The 21971-nt window shown below is 40.5% G+C and overlaps 1 protein-coding gene across 8 annotated transcripts in view; it reads left to right on the forward strand.

Annotated features, from left to right (window-relative positions):
• Nucleotides 1-21971, forward strand: part of MYO9A (myosin IXA) — a 192851-nt gene that overhangs the window by 72602 nt on the left and 98278 nt on the right. For 6 of the 8 annotated variants that reach the window (XM_075432172.1, XM_075432164.1, XM_075432167.1 and 3 more), the window contains exons 6-9: nucleotides 2350-2406; nucleotides 6842-6939; nucleotides 9547-9673; nucleotides 16841-16930. In XM_075432172.1, the coding sequence (XP_075288287.1) occupies nucleotides 2350-2406; nucleotides 6842-6939; nucleotides 9547-9673; nucleotides 16841-16930 (372 nt within the window). The remainder of the gene's footprint in view (nucleotides 1-2349; nucleotides 2407-6841; nucleotides 6940-9546; nucleotides 9674-16840; nucleotides 16931-21971) is intronic. The other 2 variants (XM_075432168.1, XM_075432170.1) reach the window with 1 other exon arrangement.

Consider the following 21971-nt stretch of genomic DNA (forward strand, 5'->3'; position numbering starts at 1 on the left):
TGTAGCTGTGTGGCTGGCTGTTAGCATGATCCTTTGAATTTAAGGGTATAGTGAGTTTAATAGGAATAAAAACACAGCAATCATTGAAAATGTATGAATTAACAAAGAGTGAGGTATTACCAATGGCCAAGTCAACTCAGACTTTGGAAAACCTGCTTTACTTCAGGTAAGAAGATGCAGTTGTCCACTGATGCTTGTGAATAGGGACTTTACTTCTTGTTGCTCAAAAAAAAAAAAAAAAAAAGAGTAGGAATATGTGGAAGAGTAGTGAGGGTATATGTTGATTTTAACTAACTGCAATTTTCTTGGAGATGAAACATAATTAGCAGTTAAGAGTGATTTAACTCATAAGCTGGAGAGAAACTTGTATGCACAGTGAAACCCAAATAGCCTTTAGTCTTTCTAGAAATATAATTTAACTCCAGAATACATTTCAATTACCTGGGGCTCTTTAAAAATCTTTTTAAAGTGGGCTATCAAAGCCAAAATCTATTGTAATATTAATGACTCCGACCCACTCTTAGCAGGATCAGGAAATTTGCACAAATGAGTAACATACGAAGAGCTGAAGGCTTTTTGCTCACTGTCTTTGTGGCTCAGGCATTAGGTGGAGAACATGGTGTGATCTTCACGACCATCTGCGCTGCTGTTCTGTGGCGGGAAAGTGCCAAGATCGTTTGTAGCGAATGCTTTGTCAGATTCACACGTTTTGTTGGGCAATCCGGTAGTTTAATGTTCATCGAAAACACTGCTTTCAGTTACAGTCCTTTTTTTTAATAGCAGTTTAAGGGCGTTAATATTTAAAGTAAAATTATAAATCCAATGGCAAGTAATGTGTAGAACTAGTAGGAATGCCGTAATTTAGATTAAAATGTTTATCTGAATCTAAATTAGGATGCTGTGGGCAAGTAGGCTGGAGAAGGATGCTGAGGTACATCCAGTGGATCAGGAAAGCAGACTCTGGACTTGCCTGAACACAGTGTATGGGCAATAGTGACAGTCTGAATTTCAAGGGGGTTTATTATAATAATTCTTAAGTTTTTAATAATTAGGGTTGGTGTTAGAGAGACCATTTAACACTAACTGCTATGGGAAAATGGCTCTTTTAGACGTGTTCGTATTAAGGCTTTCTGACACTGCAGTAGCAGCTGTTCCATGCCCTATAGGCAAACAGGAAAAAACGGAAAATAAGGAGAAAAAAAGGAAGAAGAGGTACTGGAGGAATGGGAAAGAAACTTTGGAAACGTAAAAGGGGAAAATGATACCTTGAGCGTTTATAGTACCTTCTTAAATATGTCCTAGAGAAATCCTTGCATTTTAGAAAGAAAAAAGAACGAGCTCAGAAAGGAACCTAAGTGTTTAACTAAAAATTAAATATTAAAATTGAAAAGCTATAAAATATTGAACCAGGCCCCTTAAGTCAACGACTGACTCAGTCCTTGAGTCAAGCATTATTTTCGTTATCCTAGGTTCCTCAGCTCACGTTGTGTTATGAAAAATAAATGTGCATTTTGCATTGCAGATGAGAAATAATCTATTCAGATGTTTTACCAAAATGTGCTGTTATTTTATTGATCTGTAAATGCAGGGAGCAGGTTGGAAAAAAAAAATTAAATTTTTTTTTAAAGCAAATTTACTTAAACTATCCTCTGAGTTTGGATGACTTCTCCATATCTCATGCCAATGGCAGGTATACCTACCATTGCATACCCTGCAACTTCCTGAATATTTTCTGTGCTGGGTGTTCACATTTATCCATTTTTGAATTAGTGATTTACAAGGTAAGATCCTTATTTTAAGTTCATCAGGAGCTCTGGTGCTGTGTGTCTCTCCCTCTTGGGGCTGGTCACTGACACACGCTTTGACTTCTCTCAACCTTATCTCTGTCTGATTGGAAGAAGATACAAATTCCAAAAGAGCCTTCAAGTGTTGCTTTCTAATCGGTTGGAGAATCACACTTCTGCAGCACTTACATGCGTCTAGAGCGGAGGCTGAGAGTAGAAACAAAAAAATCTGCTCTTCAGTGTGATTTTTTTCCATCAATAGCTCTTCAGCTCTAGCAAAACCAAAGGTTTCTCCAACTGCGGAGAAAAAGAAATGATCTTAAAACCCACTGATCTTATGGTGTGAGAGGTCCTAACTGTCTTTAAAACACTGTAAGCAGGAATCGGCACCGTGAACGCAAAAGCATTATAAATCTTACCTTAAAAAAAAGAGTAAGGAAGGACTATGAGGAATAGCAACAATAATTTTACTTGGAAAGTGGATGTTGCTGCCCTGGCTAAAGAGTGGGTAGGGGGAGTTATTTTTGGTCTGAACACTACTTAACCCGGTCTGCCTTGCTTTCAGATGACAAAGAAACCCCTCAGACAGAGCTGGGATGATTATTGCTATGACTCTGAGCCGGTCAGTACAAGTACCCACATCTTCTCTGTTGCTGGTGCAGGGCTGCTGCTCACTTAAATTTGTTAGGTGCACCAAGATCTGAGCAGACAATGAAGTCAAATTAAGTTTAACCTATTAATTCCCCTCTCCCTTCCTCTGCCCTGCAGTGGTGTTGCTTGTGTATTAGCTCATGACAATATAGATTTTTTTTTTTCCCCTTGCCCTTTTTTGGTTCCTTCCATCTGGAAAGCTTCTTCAATGGTTGGATATGGCCATCAAGTTTTACCAAACTAAGGGTTTTTTTGTTCCTTCTTGATATAATACATGATGGTTTATGGAAATTGTGATACAGCAGCAATGTGAAAATTGAAATTCCTTTTTGAATTCAAAGCAAATCAGTCTCTCAAAGCCCTGAGAGATGCGTCTGTTTGTGATGGTTGTAGCAGTGTATCTGCTCTCCGGCTTCCAGGGGAAAAAGAAAACAAACCCAAAACCATCCCCACCACCGTCTGCGAGAAGATAGAATCCTGATATTATTCAGAACGGAAAAACAATTCCTTCTCCTAAAATAGTTCTGCTGACATGATCATCCTTTCCAAATGGATCGATCCAAAAAAGGGAATGGTGAAGCTTCTCCCCTTTCCCTGGCACCTCTGGTGCAACCAAGTTGGAGGCAGTGGCTTCAGCTGGTGATGTGCTTTGGATGTCTGTGTGTCCCATGGTGGTCTCTGTTGGTTTTGTCTTGCCTGGGGAAGCATGCTTCAGATCAGCTGCATGTTGTTGCTGCTAATTTTGGTGTGTGCTTAATGGCTGCCAAACTCTATCTGATGTGTCTGGAAGAATAAGTGGTAATCTGTGAAGGAGCTGGGTTTCACTAATAAGCATCTGAACAGCAAGATCTGCTAAATAAGCATCTGAACAGCAAGATTTCAGCTGCAGAATCCTTAGGAGGGGAGGAGGGAAGGGGAGTCTAACCCCCCAAGGTTTGAAAATGTTGAATATTGTGTTAGCACCCTTAATACATGAGCATCCTTAGAGGTCCTACAAGAGCAAGGGGTAAAGAGTAGATGCTTTTCTGTATACCTTGATACACGGTACTATGTTGCAAAGACCTTAATTGCCTAAGGAATGGGGTAGGACAATTTAGTGGAGGAATTAAAATTAAAAGAACCCCCAAATTTGCTACCTTCTCCTGAAGGGCCCAATAATGCCCTGCCAGCTCAGGAGCTCGGGACTTACCATGTTACAGCAAAACCATGTGCTGTGACATTTTGGCTGTTTATCTGGTATTTTATTTTGCTTGGGATTATTCTCTGTGATATTCGTGGGAAATCACATCTTTGCTTCAGCTGATGATTCAGTCTTAAACATACCCTGGACCTCTCCCCATAACCACGGGCTCAACCCGCTGTAGATGTCTGGTTTATAAAGAAACCCTATTTATTATATCTTCTTTAAACTTTCCATGGAAATCTATGGATTGCTTCAATGTGATGATAGTAAGCAGGGGTCTCACTTTTGCTGGGAAACTAATTGTCCCGGCGGAGTATTAACAACAAGTTTGGTCTGTGGGCATGGACTTTGTAACGCTTGTCTGCCCTAATATCAAGGAAACTCACTTTTTTATATATAATTATCGTCCATTAGGAATCAGTTCAGAGCTGAAACGCTACAGAGAGCATCTGCTTTTAAGTAGATAATTTGCAAAAGGCCTTTCCACATGGAATAATGAGTTTGGCAATTGTTATGTAAATCATTAATTAAATTGCCTTTGGTGTAGATTGTGCTACTTCTGAGTTGTCTATGGTGTTTTGCTGTCAGCTCGTGAGTTAGTTTTGGATGAATGATGCCACAAAATTAAATTGTCTCCTGGAATGTGGAGTGCCACTAAAAGTGACACTTGGTATCTTTTAAAAAAGTTTTTAAAAATACTTCGTTGCAGAATTTGTGGGTATATTATTGTCCTGCAGACTCCAGGTCCCACTGTAGTGGGTGTGAAAACTTCTTCAGGTTCTCCTCAGCGTATGCGTGGTGGCTGAAGAAGCCAGTCGGCCAAGGTTTGAGTTTAGGAGGGACAACTTCTTACGCTGATATTTTATGGCGCAAATAATTGCATTGCTGATGCCTGTTGATCCTACTGCTATATAGTGTAGATGTCTTTGTTGCATTCCTTTGGGTAATATATAAGGTCAAATACCTTATACATCTCTTAAAAAGGGTAATTTTCAGTTGTCTGTTAATAAAATGTTGAAGTGTCTCTTAGTTCTAGATAATATATCCTAAGAATAGCGTGTTATTTTCTCGTTAAATTTAAAACTATACATTCATTAATGCTGTGCATGGTTTTAAATGGCTTTACTGTTCAACATCTCTAAATTCACTTTGTCCGTGCAGTATGAAGTTGTTGTCCCTGAGGACCATTGATAAAAAAATTTTGATTTTCCTATCCAGTTGAAGTTCTCTAGCTTTTAGTTGAGGGGATAGGGCAGTTGTGTGTGAGTAGTTTCCTATGTTGAAATATATATCTTAAATAAGAATTTCCCCCAGTAATCAGTAGCTATCGCTGTAATGATGCTACAGAGTGGGGTGAAGAACATATTACTGGTACAGTTGTGAGGCTTTAAATGCGGATAGGTGCTGTAGGACACAAAGCTGATACTATAAAATAACTTCATTCTGTATATTCTGTGTTTATGATGTATTCTATGTACTGCAAGTAAGTACGAGTGTCTTCTCAAGTAACAGTCGTCATCCTGTGACTACGTGGTACCTGCTCAGCAATGTTCACTGTAGCAATTCACGTAACCCTGTTTAGTGCAGACTTTCAGAATTATTTGTGCAAAAGTTTGTGCACACTTGCTCATGTGTTTGGTGGTTTACAGACAAATGACCAAAAGAAACTATGTGGATACAGCTACTTAATAAATTGTTACTGCAACTGCAGCTATAATTTTTAATTACTATACCTGGGTTAACTTGTAGAAAGTCTCTGTTTAAGGGTTAGTAAAATATTCAGAGGTTTAAGATAACACTATATTGTGTGATGCACAATAAACTAATTTTGATCAGAGGTTGGGCATTTCTATAGGCAGCAATGGGAAAATTATTAAATATGGGCTATGAAGCGAAAGAGAATTATTGATAATCCATGGGGGGCCCAAGCACAAGGAACTTGGCATCAATAGTTTATATACTCACTTGAGCATTTATGTTCCCTAAATATTGGTGCAGGACAATATTAATTGGGTCCAGAATGTCATTGGATTTCCCTGAAAGTATCAATGACTATTGTAAAGTTGGGGATTATCAGAAAAACTTTTTGGACCTGTTAGCCTCCAAGAAATATAAAATGTAGCAGATTTCAAATTCTCTCAATGCTCACATTTTTAGAAAACTTCTTGGTAGTCAGAATAAAGTTAGTGAACAATGTATTTAAAGCTTTCCCTTTCCTATGCAGGATTTAATTCACTGATATTTTATATGAAATTATGTGAATTCTATTTTAAAATTGAATTCTTCCTCTTTAGTTATAGGAAATCCCTAACAGACCAGGACTTCATATGGAACAAACTGCCTGTAAATGTGTAACATAGTTCATCTTGCTGTTAATTCACATCCTGATTGTCCCACACTGACGCATGTTTGCCATACTGTTAGAATGGTGTGACTCACCTCTTGTATTAGAGGTTAAGCCTGGGAATAAGGATGTAGCTGCTGGAAAAATTAGCCAGAATTGTTATTAAGGAAAACGTATGCCAACGCAGTCCCCTCTGAGGTCCAGGCTATTCAAACCAAGGCATTTGTGGTGGAGATGTGTTGTCCTTTAAAGACCATCTCACCATGCTGGATAAAAATGCAGTACAGAGAAAAATGTTTGTGTGTACAATAAATAATTATTGCCTTTAAATTTCCACCCTGCTTAGCTTTTCCGTAAAGTCTTTGTACAAGCAGATTCTCCTAAACAGCTTGATTTATTTAAAAAAAACAAAAAAAACCACACAAAAAACCAACCAAAACAAAACAAAACCAAAAACCAACGAAAAAACACCACACAAAACAAAAACCCGAACACCTAAAAAAAAATTTTGACAATCTGAAACTTTTAATTGTGCATGCTCTTTCTAATACTTAAGAAGAAAAGTTCTGCCTTGCCACTGGAGCTGATCCTGGTCTTTTTATTGTATTGCAGATCTATTTCTTGCTGTATCTGCTATGGTGCTGCGAATCCCTCTGTCCCTGGGCTGGGTGTCAGGGTAACCAGCCACAGTTATTCCTCATAATGTCAGTGGGGCCTCCTGCATATCTCACTTCCCAGTGCCAGATTGGAAATGTTCTAGTTGCTGATAAAAGGCATGGAGATCACCAAATGATATTTGTGAAGTGTTGAACTGGCCATCTGGACCTGTTCTGATCTTAATGTCTATGAATGTTTAATTTTTCTGTTTGAACCCAACAGGACTGCTTTTCCGTGGAAGGGGAGGACTTGAAGCATGACTTTGAGCGATTACAACTGGCCATGGAGATGGTGGGGTTTCTTCCCAAGACTCGCAGACAGTGAGTTTATTCTCCATATTAAAAGCTTGCAGATTATATTAGCTAATATAACCTCCATAATCGGTGAGATAATTCACCTAACTTGAGCTAATGTAACTGTTGTGCTCTACATAACATATCAGGCTAGTGAGAAGGAATAAATGGCGAGAGACTAGAAGGAGGTTGCCCAGAGAAGTTGAGGCTGCCCGATCCCTGGAAGTGTTCAAGGTTGAGTTGGATGGGGCTTTGAGCAACCTGATCGAGTGAAAGATGTCCCTGCCCATGGCAGGGGAATTGGACTAGATGGTCTTTGAAGGTCCCTTCCAACTTAAACCAAACCATAATTTAAAGATACAAACAAAATATGCCCATCACTGCTGTAGTTAACAATTCTTTTTATGCAGATGGAGCGTTGGCACCTGGAAGTATTTTTCAACTGTTCATGAATAGTCATGCCGTACTCTGCATGTTACGAATCTGGATCCTGATTTAATCAGAAATTCTGATAATAGTCATCATACTCAATCCTTTGCATGCAGTTGCTGGCTCTGTAGACTCATTTCCAGCTGGCCTTTGTTCACTAATTCATTGGAAGTACTGGCTGAAAAGCTGGACAACTTAGTTGAGTTGCCATACTGCTTTCCTCTGACTGCAAGGAATTACACGCTTGACAAGAGGGTTGTCTCCAGCTGAAACCACAAAATAATTCCTCTGGTGTTGATCATTGACTGGGAAGTCTTGAGCAGGTTTGAATGAATTTGAAAGATATGTTACCTAAGGTTAGTAACAGGTGTAGAAAAATGTGTATTTAAAAAATGACCTCAACGTGAATATGGTTTTGACGTAACTACTGCTGAAAAGCACATTGGTAGCTGGAACACAATGAAAAATCTTGTGCTTTTTTGAGTCAAAATGTTCAAATAATCATTTAATGAAAGTGGTTGCTTTCTGTCTGAAATCCTGGAGGTTTATATGGGAACAGAGAATTACTGCTTTGTACTAATGGCACTTGAAACCCTATTCATCACCTTGAGTAAATGATGTTTAAGATACTAACATATAACTTTTTTTTTTTTTTGCAAATGGGTGGATTACCTCCTGTTCTTTTAAGCACCATTTTTTTTGCTTTTTAACGTGTATCTGAGACATCAGTTAGAGGCCATTAACTGTGAGGCATTGTCCTGCCTTCTGCTACAACAAGAAATTTTTACCAAGCCTGAGTATCTTTTTCATAAGCTCATCCTTTATTCCTAAATTGTAACAAATCAATTATGAAATTAGGACTGCGTTTTCTCTATCTATTCCGCACACGTGGATAAACCCAAGTGTACATACTTCTAGTGTAAATGTGTTATATGTCAGCGTGCTTCCTTATCTTTCAAGAATCAGGTTTCAGTGACAAGGTTTTTCTAAAGCCTCATAACGGTGCAGTGAGGGAGTTTAATTGACAGAGTAAAGCAATTGGTAAGTGTCAGGACTGAGCGGCGTTGGACATCACAGTAAATTCACACTTTTGATTTACTGTGCGATAGCTTTTCTTGGCGCACAAGTTCCTGTATTTCTCCTAGTGAATTTTGCTTGTCAAAAAATATAGTGGATTCTTCTCTATATGAGCAGATTTATTCTGCTTGGCGTTGCACAGCTAGAACACAAATAAGTAACTACCTTCAGCTGAGTATAAAAAGGAAGGACATTTTAAATATTACTATATTTTTGTAAGAGATTGCTTATAGCAAAATATGGGGTTTCACCTTTGTAGAAACAGTTACAGAAGAGAAATCTTTATAACTGCATTACTGTTATTCACAATAAGGAGTCAGTATCCCTATTTTAGAGATAAGGAAGAACTGGCATGGAGAGGTGAAAGTGTGTTGTCCAAACTCAGCTTGGGGGCCTGGCTGGGAAACAAATTTGATGTTACTAATTTTTACCTCCCCAGAGAGTGCAGAAATAGGGACAAACAGAGTTTATAGCTGAAGCCAGCCATGACTCAATAGTCTCAAAGAGCTATTTTTTTGGAGGACTGAGGATATAACTTAAAAAATTACCACATTAAAAAAAAAAATTGGCTGGATAAATTCTCTTGAAGTGTAACATCTTTTCCCTGTCTCGGTATGCTTGTAGATTAAAAGCATTTATGCTTTTTTGTATAGGCTTCCTACCTGGGACTAGATTTGAGAAGGTGATAAATACAGGTGCCAGGGGACTAAGAAGGATCACCTGCATGGTTGAGTCCAGTCTTGCCCTTCATTTAGGCAATTGCATGAGAAATATTTAATCTGGGTGTCTGGATTACTCAAGGATTTCTTTTTTTTTCTTGTAAAATGGGGTGCCATTTTATAACCACGGGTTTGATGTGTTAAATAGTTTTAAGAAAGCAGTACCAATGCAAGTTTGGTACTTGACTAAGTGAAAATATTTTTACATGACACAAATTGAATACTTCATTTGAGTGTCATTTTTGAGGAAACATTTGGAGATTTGGGACATAAACTGCTTTGGATTGAATATTAGGGGAAGGAGTCAAATACAAAGATGGCACTTGGATGTTTGGGGGTGTGGTTTGTTTTTTCATTAGCTTTAGGGAAGAACAACCAAGTGAAAATGAATTCTCTCTGCTTTCTTTAGAATTTTCTCTCTGTTGTCAGCGATATTACACCTGGGTAACATCTGTTACAAAAAGAAGACTTACCGGGATGACTCCATCGATATTTGTAACCCTGAAATACTACCAATTGTGTCAGACCTGCTGGAGGTAAGCCTTCACTTTCCATCCTGTAACGTTCACACCTAACGAGCCACCTCTGTTTTATAATAGAATTAATTTCCACTTTCACTGAAGACTGAATTCTCTTCTGTTACTGTTCATATGGGCTGTTAATGTTTGACAGTGAAAAGTTACAAAGATTTTTTTTTTTTTAATGAGGTTTTTAGTGTAGGATTTTTTCCCCCTACTCTTCAGTTTCAAGTTTAATTGACTGAAAATAGTGTTTCTGTGATTGAAATTTGAAAGATTGCAAACCAGTTCTAGGTGGAAAGCAAACCTGCCGTTCAACACAGTAGCTTGTTCAATAGCCAACTATCAGCTCCCTCACCAAAATTCCCTGATGCTCCTGAAATGTGTTGCAATATTTGTTTAAGAAACTAAAGTAAATGTAGGACCATCAGCCCACTCTTCTGGTTCAGGCGGTGGCTATAGGAGATGCTGAGCACTCTCGCAGTGTTTTGCTGTCTGTTGTTACCCTGCCAGCATCCACAAAGCTTGTATTACAGAAGCTGGAGGGTGCATCTCATCCCTTTAGTACCTATTCATGGACCTACTATCCATGCATTTACCTAGTTCTGTTTTGCACCTGTTGATGCTGTCTTTACTGAAAGCACTTTGTCCTCTGTGAGTCACCGCTGTGCCAGTATCATTCGGGAAGGGTCTCAGCCCGATCGGCTCAGGACCACATCCAATTCTGTAAATCAGTGAAGAGCATTAAGCAGGTTCTTAGGACAGCTGCTCTGTTAGCCCAAGCGGGTTATGAAGCTGTGGCATTGCTTGTTCATGGAAGAAGTCCTCATTTCAGTGAGCCAGCTTGTCCTGTGCCTGCCTTATGCGCTCAAGAGCTGGGCTCAACACCTCTTGACATGGATATAGGTGGCCAGAAGGTCTCCTTGCCTCTTCACTTTTCTTGAAATGCTCTAAACCACTTGTAACGCCAAAGGATACTGATATCTTATACTTGTAGTTGATCAAAACAGCTATTATCTTTATCCCTTTGTACTTGCTGGATGGTGTGGAAGGTTAATTCTTGCTAATTTTATGATAGCACCAGAAGACAACTAGTCATTTTTTGTGCACGTGATGCTTTTCCCATTCCTTCCCTTAAATAACAGTTGTGCTATCTCACTGCCTAGAGAACTCGGGAACTGGCTCTTGCACATTTTCATAGCACTTCATTAATGCTTTGAAGTTGGGGAGGGGAAAGCTTCTGTAAAATATGGGTATAAGCAGCTGGATGCTCTTTGCATCTTAGCCTTGGAGATTGCGTAAATAAACAGAAGGAAAATATGAATTTGGAGGAGAATGTTGTTGATCTTACCCTGTTAAAAATGGCCATAGCGAGAGCGCCAAGTCATTTGAGAAGTAATTGTTTTTTAAAAAGGCTTTGAATAAGAGAGCAACTTAGAGATCTGAAAAAGTTCCAGGCTTTGGGTCTTTGCTCTGGCTTTTTTCTACAAACTCTTCTGCAACATCTGCATGATGTAAGGTATCAGGTTATTTTTTGCATGTGTACATGTGAAATGATGCATCAGCTGAGCCATATAGATCCAACGGTGGCTTAGTACCATGGTCTGGTACAGCACAGAGCATGGATACCATGCTCGCTTGCAGATAGTGTCAACAATATGTGGAGGACAAAAATACATGTATATAATTTCACCATTTCGAAAAAGCACTAGAATCTGGTGTAGCTGAGCAAAGTGATAGATTTCTGTTCATCTTGGTAATTCTTTTGCAAGCTAAATGACTGTATACAGCATAAAATGCTTGTTAATTAGATCAGGGCAGTGCAGATCTCAGGTATGATCTTGTGAAATACATTGCTAGGTTTGGGTAACTGGTGTTGCTTGTCCTTAAAGTTGCGTTTCTATGGTCATTTATCCATGGAATTGGAGACATTGGTTGCATCGAAGTGTAAACTTTCCGAGAGACCCACTAACTGATCAGCTGAAATAAAGCCAATAATATCATTTTCAGAAGAGGCTTGATTTCACTTTCTGAAATGTTTAATTTCTGTTTCTTTGCAGACCTGAATAGAGCTTGTAAAGTTTGTTCAGATTTGACCAAAAGGAAGGACTAGAGGGTTCAAACAGATGTAAACATCATTACAAAGAACATCCATTGCCCTTTATTTGTTAGTTAGCTATTTACAACTCTCCAAAGTAAGTGTAGTTAGTTCTTCTCAGGCAGGATCAGAAATATTGGCTAAAACATTTGACACTTTGTATTTTGTCTCATTTGGGTAATTATTTTTATTACTTTTATTTTTTGTGGTCATTGAACAGTACACAGTTTTGCTTTTCACCTCATTGTTGGTGAAAATATGATTTGGCTTGAAAAAGTTATTAATCTCCTCTCTAGATCTTGGCATTACTTGCTAAGACTGAAAAAGCATCTGGGAATAAAAATAATATTTGTTGACAAATAGTTGCTTTTCATTACAGCTGCTGGGTGCTTGGCAGAGTGGTCTTGAGCGTGGCAAAATGACCTAAGAAACCAGCTCTGCTGTGATCTGGTACTTACTTACTTTGGGGGGTGTTTTGGTTTGGGTGATTTTTTGTAAATGACTCGCTGGACTTATTCAGTCAGGGATTTAATGTGGAAAAGAGAAGCAAAAAAATCCAGCTGGGCTTGGTGGAAAGGCTGTGAGAAGCAGGAGCTGAATTGGCCGTCTCTGAGACCGCCAAGAAGAGGGGATACAGAGGTGGTCCTGCACAGCACCGATGGGGAGGTGGCCTTCATAAGGAGGAGGGGAACCAACGGCCTGGCTGAAATGACAAATCTGGGGAAAGCTAAGGAGTTTTCCCGCTCCAAAGGAAAGTCTGGCCCAAATTATTGTGAGCTTAGCTGGTTTACTTTGGAGCCTCTGAGCCTCTAAGGACAAGTGGAGGAATTTCAGCAATTAATGCAGCAAACCTGAACAACTGTCCTTCCTCTGTATAATGAGATTTGCGTCGCTATAAAATGAAGCTAATATGCAGATTTTTTGAAGGAATCTGGGAGGAGATGATGATCTGCAATGGATTTGAGTTTTCTTAGATACCGACAACCCTGTCCAATGTGTTTTTGGTTTATTAAAACATTCAGACCAACATTTGCTGAAAAAGCAAACTGCAATATAGGATTTTGGCCAGACTCTGTAGATCATTGTTTCATTTACAGTAAGATCCCGATTCCACTTTTTTTTTTTTTTCTCAAGAATAGACATAGCGTGTGGATTATGTGAGGCTTTTGGCAGGTTTTTCACGGCCTTCGTTTAAACTTTGCTGAAGCGCTGTGCTGTAGCACGATGTCAAGGCTGCCTGATGGATCGAGCAGATGTGGAGCCCTGTGCAAGCGCTGTAAATATCACGGGCACTCTGCAGAAATCGTAGAGGATTGTGTAAAAATTGGGGTAAACTTTTGTGTTTCTGGGGAAAAGACTGGAAAGGGTCATTTGTGGGCTTATTAACAAAAGCAATCTATTAGAAATGATCTAGTGTCAGTTGACCTTAAGAGAGACTTTTTTTTCCCCATTAGAAGAGCAGCAATGTTTTAATTGTGTACATTTACTAATACTGGAAATTATTTCCGTAGATGGAGCATTGAGTAAGGAAGGCACATTCTGTCTTCGCTCGAAGAGCAGTTTTATATTCAGTTTTCAGGCTTAAGTAACCAGCCTTAATGCAAATAAAGGCAAATAGAAGTTATCAAGTGTACTAAATTAGTTTTGCTGGATCTTATTTTGCATTGGTGATGTTAGCTTTTGGAGCTATTATCTACCTCCATGGGAGATTTATGTGCTCAGGCTGCTTTTCTACTAGAAAATTGTCTTCATCTTCCCAGAGAGATCCCACAGACATTGTGCTCCTTGTGTGATAAACATCTTGGAAAGTAATTGGGGAGCAAAAGGGAGGTGAAGTTTGAGGCAGCCACTGCTTGTGTCCAGCCGTCTCTTCTGGATCCATTTTCCACATGAAGTTTTGGAGAATCATATAGTAGAATGGTTTGGGTTGGAAAGGACCTCAAGAGTGCATCTAGTCCAACCCCCCTGCAATGAGCAGGGACATCTTCATCTGATGTGAAGCTCTGAGCCACAACTCAAGTCAGATAACTTTCTGGTTGTTTGAAAGAAAGTCTGAAGAAAAGGTTCAGATCTTTTTCGAGAAGAACTGATAGAAATCTGAATTTGTTTTCTTTTACTCCACACCAGGCAGCTTTTGAATGAGCACTCAACACTGTAATCACTTTCTCAAATATGGGAGGAGAGACAAAAAGCCATGTTTTCTTGCTTTCAAGTTGGAAATGGTTCATTCTTCTTCAGCTGCTATAATGTAATACCCCAGCATTACTGGATAAGCAATCTCTGCCTGCCTTGGCTCCAGCCCAGCCCTTGCGGGAGCCCGCCGGCTGTATGCTCCCCGCCACGCTCCACTGATGTTTATAGCCGTGGTAGCATTGCTGGTCATCCTTCACGGGGTTTTAGAGCTCTAGTCATCCAGCCCCCTCAGCTTGGTTCAATGACTTGCATGTGGCAGTGAAGTCTTAAATCTGTATTTTTCTCCCCATAATTAAGATATAAACTCCTATGAGCCATGTAGCTCTTTTTTTAAGAGGGAGAGCAGGACTTGCCGTTTTGCACCAGAAAGCAAAAATCCATGAAATGTAACTTAGAAGTGTAAGTCCCAGGGCACAAAATAAAGAAGTAAGTTGTATTCTCCTCTTTGTTAATCTGCTAGGATGGTTTTTGTCACTATTTTAGTGTATCACGCTTACTGGAGGAGAAAGAATAGGACGTATGCGATGGGAAATCCGCAAGTGTCTCCATGCACCAGGTGTCCTTAGTCATCGGCATGTGCCGAGTTTATCTCTAAAAAGCTCCTATGGCTCCTTGTTGGTGTCAGGAGTCAGCTACCTTCAAGCTGTGACCTTAAATGAAAATTAGGATAGTTTGGCTCTACCTGTGATGTTGGCTCTTGGAGGTGATGAAGCAATCAAGATCAAGCTCCACTGGGTGGTAATTGCAGGCAGAGACCCCAGGGAAAAGCAGGGATTATGTTCCCATCTTTGCCAAGTATGCTTCCATACAAAAAGATGATTTGGTGCGATCCCTCTGGATCACCTCACAGCAGGTCTGGAGGTGAAGGAAGCACGTCTGCAGGTCTCACCTATCAGGAGAGCAGGGGGAGAAGGCAACCAGGGTGAACATGAGGTGGGGACAGCGAGGAACAGTGTGCGTAGTTGTTCAGAGTGTTTAAAATCCCTGTGCTTGCTGACAAATCAGGGACTTGGAAGCATTTAGGCGGTTTGGGAATATTACATCGGACTGTTTTGATTAGTAACCATCTGATACCCCTCTGCCTTGTTGCCTTTGATAATTAAAAAAAGCCAGCGTGCTGGCTATGGGTTCGCAGCATTCCCGAAGTGGGATAGCGGGCGGTGTAAAGCTCGCTTTTGTTCCAAGCTGTGCAGCGGAGGGAGGGCAGCCGATGGTCTCGCAGTAGCAAGCTGTTGGAGAAGTGTCCACATTTTGCCTGCAGAGCTGAAATCAAAAACAAAATTGCCGTTTGGCTGAATGTAGAGAAATACAAACCAAATGTGAAAACTTGCTGTGGATTTCCGGATGAATCAGAATATTTTATTTTCTTCTGCTTGATTTTGAAAGGTAAAATCAGATGGCAGGAACTGGGGGCTCTAGAGTGTTACTGAGGACTAATGAAACAAACCTCGGTGTTGATGTTTGATTTCCAGTGACAGACCTTGCTGGTAGGTGAAGGTGACCTGATGTTTTCTGCTTTCTGCACCACGGCAACAAGTTCTTGTTAGTGGGTGTTGCAGGGAAATTCAGTTATATAAAAATGTGCTGGAGTTAATCACTCCCATGACAGTATTTTTGGTAGAAAGAAGTAATTTTCTGTACTGAAGGGCATCGTTATTGCAATGCTTTGTGAGATTTCTTAGGTTCAGCTGGCTTGTTTGCATTGCTCTTCAGACTAATTATTGGGTTAAACCAAGAAGTCAAAGTACATAAACCACCGAGTTTCCCATCATTCACTTCAAATCTTAAATGGTTTACCTGCGATACAAACATGGCCTTGGATGGCTTCACAAATGTGGATTTGATGCTTCTAGTCTTCATCTGAGACATTCTCAGCAGATCTGATGTCTACATGGAGTCCTTCGGTTAGGATAAGCAGCTTGTATGGCTTTTCAAGCAACATCATCTCTGTATCAATCCATAGCTACTGCCTCCGGGCTCAAAGATTTTTCAGCCAGACTGGCAATTTTTTATTGACACTGAAATTTAGCAAAGATTAGTCAACAACTCAAAGTATTCAGGTTTCATGTATCACCACCTATTCTGGTAGAGGGGGCACGCATCTGAATTTCTCCAGGGGATATCGAGATAAGAGAGTCCTGAATCTGATGGGAAAGGAGACAGTTTTCTCCTGACCGGTCACGGCCTGTAGCGCTGAGTTTGTCAGCACTGTTTAGCTATTTGCTGAAGTGTCTATATTTACACAACTGGTTTGTTTGGGGTTTTTTTCCCTGCAAATCAGTTTCTGTTACAGCTGATTAGAGATTGTCGCCTTGCTGGGAACTGGCGTCTTTAGCGAGCAAATATCAGGTGCAAATAGCAGAGTAAATATCAGGTGCTTTTCGAAAGGTTTCTTCCTCCTGCTAATTCCTCCCCACCCTGAAAAACGCCAAGAAAAACCCCTCTTCTTGGATATCTCTTAAGCTGATGACACTATTTTGCCTGTGTGTAGAGTAATTTGTATGATGTCATCTTGAGAACACTAGCAAGTTGACTTATTTTGCCAACAGAAAGTGAGGGTGGGAGGAGCTGCATGGGATGGAAGGATACCAAAGGGAAACTGCTAGAAATGCCATGACTGAATGTGGAAAATCAGGTTCCTTTGAATACCATGGTGTCTGATTTCTGATGCTGGGTTGATGTGCTGTCTCCTCCCAATGTCTAGCTTGTTCTTGTGCATTGAACACTAACTCTCCAAGGGCTGGCAAGAGAGTTTTAAATTTTTTTCAAAATTAATTTAGAAATTTTAAATTTATGAAAATGTTTACATTTATAAATTTTAGTTTTTTAAAACACTTAGATTTTTTAAAAAAATGTTCCTTGAATAATAATTAACATCAAGATTTTTGTTCTAGGTGAAAGAAGAGATGCTGTTTGAGGCCCTGGTTACCAGAAAGACAGTGACAGTAGGAGAGAAGCTGATCTTACCCTACAAACTAGCAGAGGTCTGTACATGATACTTATTATTAGAAGGGCAACTCTTGGGTTAGTTTTCAATGCTTAGAGATGTAGTCTGGTAGAATTTCTTTCAGTTCTTATTTATGTGCATGAAAATAATATCGGAGAAGCTAATGTAAAAATAATATAGGAGAAGCTAATGTGTATGAATCTAGAAAATGATTGACTTTACCTTCCATGCCATTCCTGGAGATCATTTTTGCACATTATTCTGTGATAGTCTTTAACTGTTTTAATAACTTACAGCTGTGTAAACATTCTCCAAAGCAGAATGGTGTGTCACTAAGTGTGTATGATAGAAGTTAAGTGGTAGTCTTCGTATGTAGTTCCTTAAACTGTAACACTGATTCATCCAACAGCAGAGTGGTGACGTAAGACCTCCAGGAGATTTTTGGTGGGGTCGAAGTGCCTACATTAGTCATGGGTCCTGTATGGGAGGTGCTGGAGATCCTCTGTAGAAGATTCCCGTTATCTTTTCTTCAGACCTCTCACAACCTTGGGTCCTTGTATGATGCTTTGGAGTGGCCACAACTCCATCAGCCGCTCTTAAACTTGAGAGTAGTCTTTGCTGCTGCTAACCATGGGGCTGGCACTGCATGAAGTGTTTAACTTCTCTATTATGGTTTGCCTCACGATTACAATGTCAGCAAATGTGTTTTTTTCTAAATGTGTGGTTTCCAGAAATTTTGAATTATGTTCTGTGGCCAGTAAACAGAAACATTTCTCTTTTCTTATATTCTCCGAAGAATATAAGCTCTCTTCTGCTGTAATACTTGTTTTGGCTGTTTCTGCATCTAGTGTCATTGTATCCCCCCCATTTTAAGAATATTGAGCATGACATCACACCAGGCTTGGTCGCTCAGTTCCCCCTTGTAGCAATATGGTTGTATGAGAATTTGCAGCATCTTGAGTAATGTGTCCAAGAGCACTCCGTTGTGTCACAAATAAATAAGCACATGATGTGTTGCCATTAGGGTCAGCTTGTAGATATTTTGATTCCTTTTTTCCTGAAAAATAAAACAAAACAAAACAAAAAACCCCAGTTTTCTCCCGGTTTGAGATTGTGTATTTAAACTGAGTAACTGAGCTTTAATCTTTAGAAGTGAAGTGTTGCCTTTGTGCAAGGCTTGAATCTCCCTTAACAAAGGGCACAAAGATGTTCCTACTGTGTGTTTGTGATGGACATATAATGGATGTGGTGTTTGTACTTTTTTTTCTGTGGCTTGGGCATAGACTTAAGAAATTGCTAGAGAAGTTTGAAATGTAACTATAACCACCCTTCTGCTGGAGGCTATTTCCCAGCAGCTGTGATGGTGGAAGAACGTGCAGCAATGTGCCTTCAACCACCTTCCTGCAAAACTTAGCAGGTTGAATTAAACTGTTTCTTCCTTTATTTTAACCTGGGCCACCAGGTTTTGTGTTGAAGCAGCTTGAAACAGTCTTACCTAGATGCTCCTTCTGTTCAGATCAAAGAACCCCTCTTGCTACCTAAAATGGCTGAGCACGAATTTCTCAAGTGCTTTACAAAATGTTTTTGGTGATGTCTCTGCTCATGAATCTCAAGTATTCACTTATAAAGGTTTGTGACCAATATCTAGTACAAAAAGTGAAAGATCAGGGTGTGGTGATTGTGGTGACTGTGAGGGAAGACAAAGGAGAACAAGGCTCTGGTGGGAAAGATTGATGTAATCTCCATGACAAAATTGTTTTGTAAGAAGCTGTGAATTGTGTTAAGAAAAGATAGGCACCACCCATGCTTTTTGTTCACTGTCCTTACAACATTAGCATCCTGACCACCAAATTTTGTCTGATGGTGACCTCTCTCTGGTAGCAGCTTCACTACCGACTTGCTCATGCTCTCTGTACTAAAGCAGAATTTGAGATGCTCTAGCTGGAACCTCACCATGATAAGGTGTCTTCTCCTTGTCTTCCTCTGACTTAGGGAGTAGGAGAGGTGACTTAGATTCAGGTCCATCTCAATCAGGAAGGAACAGTAGGATTCATTTGACATTTTGGGACTTTACAAAGAATACTGATGTCTGATAATCCCACTCATGACTAATTGGACTGTTGGCACTGCTGGGAAACAATGGGCTGGTTATTATTCTTGTGTGTTTTACAGAAGAGCGTTATAGTTGGCTCGGGTGGATGGAGTGATTGAGGTTTTGAGGATTTTTCAGACGTGACTGTCCCACCATGACTGCTATAGCTTGTAGATAGCTGCCTTTCCTGATAGAGCAATGATGTATGTAGCAGCTACTTTATTTTTCAGATGCTGAAGTGCTTGATGTTTTTTGCATAGCTTGTCGATACACTGAAAGTTTCAGCGGAGTCTGTCTGGAAAAGCCTGTACTGCAGTGGCTCTCAAAAAAGAATGGTAAAAAAGTCAGTTTGGCATGTGCTTGCTTTTTTACACCATCAAGAAGAGCAGCTTGGATCCACCAAGTTCCTTCCAAGCTTTGAGATACTTTATATAGGCAGCCTTCACAGTGTAGCAGTTGTTAAAAGGAGAGCAAAAACTTGTCAAAAGAAGGAATTCGGAGAAATTTTATTTGGTTCTGAAACCTGTTGCCTGAACTGTGAGTGGAAATAGTAAATTATTTGGCTCTATGGGTAAAGTGGGCATAAGTAGCACTGAGCTTCTACCTCCCACACCACTGATGAGATCGCTCAGGATAGCGGGAGAGTTTGTTGCTGAGGAGATTGTGTCTCCTGATGGAGCCATCGGCTCTGTAGATGAGACACTGATAGACCTGGATTTCCTGGTTGTCTTCCACCTCTTTATGAAATTTGGGTTATTAGCAAGGAGTTAGAAGTATGAAGCTTTAATTGGAAATAAACATACTTATGTAAAAAGCCTCAAGATCTTACATTTGGGATGGGTTCTTGACCTTTGATGAGGTTCCTACATGCATCTACTCCATCCTAAAGAGACACAAATCGTGTTCAGTACAGGTGGTTGGACTTGCCCATAGGGGTTCAGGCTTTGTTTCACTTTCTGTGCTCTGCATAGGGGCTGATGTTTGCTGATCCCATTCATCAAACAGTATTTGTTTATATGTGGATGACAACTTGACGCAGCAATACCTGCCATGAAATGGCTAATGCTCTTTGTATGATCTGTGAGCACAGCCTGGCTTCCGTGAGATCTGCGGCCTCGGGGCCTTGCCGTGACAATTGTCACTCACCTTAATAGTCTTGAACAGGCAGAGGAGGTGCAAGTGGCCTGGAGTAATCCTTTCCTTCAGAGGTTTGGCAGCATCTAGGCTGAGATAGGAATTTATTATATCAAATCAAGCCTTTTTTCTTCCATTTTCCCGAGTTGTAGCCCCACAAGTACACAGAGAGGATGCCTTTGTTGGATTTGCAGTGATGCCACATTCCTCTCTGTCTGCTTGCTCGCTGCGTTGTTATTGTATGCTGATTAGAAACACTGTCCTGTGGTTTGAGGCTTTTTTTTTTTTTCTAAGCCGTGGTTTGAGCACTTGGCAACTCCTAATATGAAACATTCTCCTTCATGACAGTTATAAATTTATATCCGGCGCTCTTCCTGGGTTTGTTCTGTTCATCTTTGCAGTAATTTGTATAAGACTAGGTACTTGATTCTGACATGTTTTGATGCTTGGGTAAAAGGTAGTGCAAAATGACCTTGAGTAGTGTTTGTGGGGACACCATGCAGCTGGACGTCCCAGCAGCCTGAAGCCTACAGTGTTGAAGATGACAGCTCCGATTAGCAACCGTCTCCTCTCTGTTCATTCACACTACAGTTCTTCACTTGCGACTTTTCTTGATGGCTTTACCCCCGTGAGTTGTGTTGGGCTTTGCCCTCATGCGTTGCATGCTGTTTTTAAGCGTGGCAGATATGTTGGCTTTGTCAACTCTGTGTTCCTTTTAAGAAGTCAAGATTTTTTTGAGTCTTGCCTGCGTACAGCTGTTCTGCTGGATGACCTTGGAGGATCTAAATCAGGTTAACGGGTTAAAATGTTATATTGAAGTCCAACAAGAAGGCAGGACTCCAACAAAGCAAAAGCGATGCCTCCTGTGCACCAGCAGTTGCCAGTGCCGTTATCCTCAGCTGAGGAAGTTCTTCCCAGCACATACAGATTTCCTTTTGCTTGATTTCACCCAGGAGGGTGCAAGATGTGTGATAGCAGCACCTGCTCAAGCAGGGCTGTCGCCAGGAGCACATAAACTGTTGTGAACTGAGCTCCCATATCAAGGTGTGTTCTGCTGTTTCATGGTGTGTAGTCAGTGCCTGTCCTCCGGGTATTACAAGGATTGTGGAATGAGATTGTGGATCTTCAGGAAAACCCTGCGCAAAGTGTACTGTGCCATCAGGGTTTTCTGATCGTTCAGTAAATCGTGGTGTATTGTGAAGAGATTGTGTCTGACCATGGTGTTAACATTCAAGTACTGTCTCATGTCACTGAAGCTACTGGTATTTCTGAAATTAAGGAGAGGCGGTCAAGGAGAGACCTGGCTTTGAAGGTAAAAATCAGCACTGCTTTGTAGTTGCAACCCCTCATTGCTGTGGCACCGGTGGCAAACGTGGGCTTGATTGTAGACCCCATGCGTCTGCAGCCCTGCGGGGAGAGCTGCCTGACCACTCTGTCTGCATCTCCAGTGGTTGCTGAAATTTAAATGAGCAAGGACACTACATCCATAAATAATGCTTATATTTACCTCTGGCAGCTGCCTCTTATCTGCAGAGCCACGCTGGCTTGTCTGCCGCAGAGCTGTCTCCTGGAACCATTCATTTTTCCTTATATAGTAGCTGGATGGTATTTTAATACAGTGTTTGAAATGACTGCGTAATTTGGTCTAGTGTTAAGGTTTAGAAGCCTTATGCTGTAGATAAACTTAGCAAAACGGCTGCACAGACATGAAAGGCTGCAGTTGTGTTCAGAGGTCTGGGTTTGTTGTACAAACCAGCTGCTTGTGTCTTTGTCAGGAGTGAGATGGTGAATTAACAGAGCTAGCAGCAGTTAACAGATTTCCAGAGAAATCGCAGCGTATCCATGCAGGGTG

The sequence above is a fragment of the Opisthocomus hoazin genome, chromosome 10, assembly GCF_030867145.1.
Source record: "Opisthocomus hoazin isolate bOpiHoa1 chromosome 10, bOpiHoa1.hap1, whole genome shotgun sequence".
Classification (NCBI taxonomy): domain Eukaryota; kingdom Metazoa; phylum Chordata; class Aves; order Opisthocomiformes; family Opisthocomidae; genus Opisthocomus; species Opisthocomus hoazin.